The 1,390-nt window shown below is 40.6% G+C and overlaps 1 protein-coding gene across 1 annotated transcript; it reads right to left on the bottom strand.

Annotated features, from left to right (window-relative positions):
* Positions 1-397: 397 nt before the first annotated feature.
* Positions 398-784, bottom strand: LOC129316453 (uncharacterized). Its single transcript, XM_054960879.1, has one exon. It carries the CDS (start codon positions 782-784, stop codon positions 398-400), a length of 387 nt encoding a protein of 128 aa, XP_054816854.1.
* Positions 785-1,390: the final 606 nt, after the last annotated feature.

The raw sequence follows: 1,390 nt of genomic DNA, 5'->3' as shown, positions 1-1,390 counted from the left end.
CATACATGAAGCAAACCCAACACTTTCCTACATGATATCTCCCACACTTCGAGCACTGAGGGGTTTTGGTTGTACTAAGAGTAGGCACAGGCATTGTGGAAGCCTGCTGAGATGGCTGTACACCACTGGCACTATTCCTTGGTCCATTACTCCTCTGGAAGGAACCTCGAGACTATGATCCCATTTGAAAGGTCTTCTTCTTCCCAAAGCTCCCAGAACTACCAGAGCTAAAACTAAATCTCTTGCTAAATCCACTAGTAGGGCTAAGCGACTATGAGAATTTGCCTTGACTATCCCTTCTTTTCTCAGTCTTTGCCTCTTTGCCCCTTCTCGCAGCTATTCTCAACTTATTACACATCTTATCATAAGATGTGATCTCAAATAAGGCCAACTGTTGTTAGTACTCAGGTCTCATCTTCTCAAGTAGCCTCTCAGCCTTCCATTTTGAGTCATTATTCCTTACAAGGTAGGTAGAGTACTTCGACAATTGAATGAACTTGGTGATGAAAGCTTCTTCATTAAGATTCCCTTGCTTAAATTCATAAAACTCAACCTCTTTTTCTGCTCTAAAGGCCACTGGGAAGTAAAAGTTGAAAAACCTCACTTTGAACTCATCCCATGTCCAATTGACTCTACTTATTGGTCTCACCGACTTCCACCAATGTTTAGCCTCTTTTACAAGCAATATTGAGGCCAAAGTCACCTTTTGCTCCTCTGAGCATGGCACCACTTTAAATATTGTTTCAATTCTTTCAATCCACTTTTTAGCTTTGCCTTTCTTCATTGTTCCATTAAAGGTAGGTGGATGAAACTGTGAAAAACTCTTTCATGCTCGATCCATAGAATTCTATGAACCACTGCCACCCATAACTCTAGATTGCTTAGGTGTGCTCTCTTTATAAACTTCATCTTCTTGCTCATACATCTCTTCTTCATTCTTAATTGTTCTACTGTCTCCTCTTGCCCTATCATTCCTCGGTGCACCTTATCCCCGCACCGAATTACGTATCTCTTACATCAAATTTCTCATCTCTAATAGCAAGGCCTCATTACCCTGTAGCTTATCCCTCAATTGTTCTAAGTTCTAACCAACCAAAATATGATTCTCTGGAGGTAGCTCATTAGTCTCTGGTACCACATCCATATTAGATAGGTTACCACCCGTAGCTGTTCTGGTAGTTCTTCTTCCTGCCATCCTCTCTCTCCTCCTAAAGATGGAAGTAACCACATGAAAAGTAAGCGCTAAATGAAAGAATTGTGCAAGGGAAGGTAACTGTAACGAATATATATATGCCAACTTCTAGACATGAATGCAACAGGCAAAACCATCTAACACAACAACACACATACCAATCTCAAAACACTTGAAACTGATACCAAATTATAACGT

This window comes from Prosopis cineraria, unplaced genomic scaffold (genome assembly GCF_029017545.1).
Source record: "Prosopis cineraria cultivar Desert tree isolate PC_DT_omini unplaced genomic scaffold, ASM2901754v1 PC7, whole genome shotgun sequence".
NCBI lineage: Eukaryota > Viridiplantae > Streptophyta > Magnoliopsida > Fabales > Fabaceae > Prosopis > Prosopis cineraria.
This window is presented reverse-complemented; position numbering and strand designations above follow the sequence as displayed.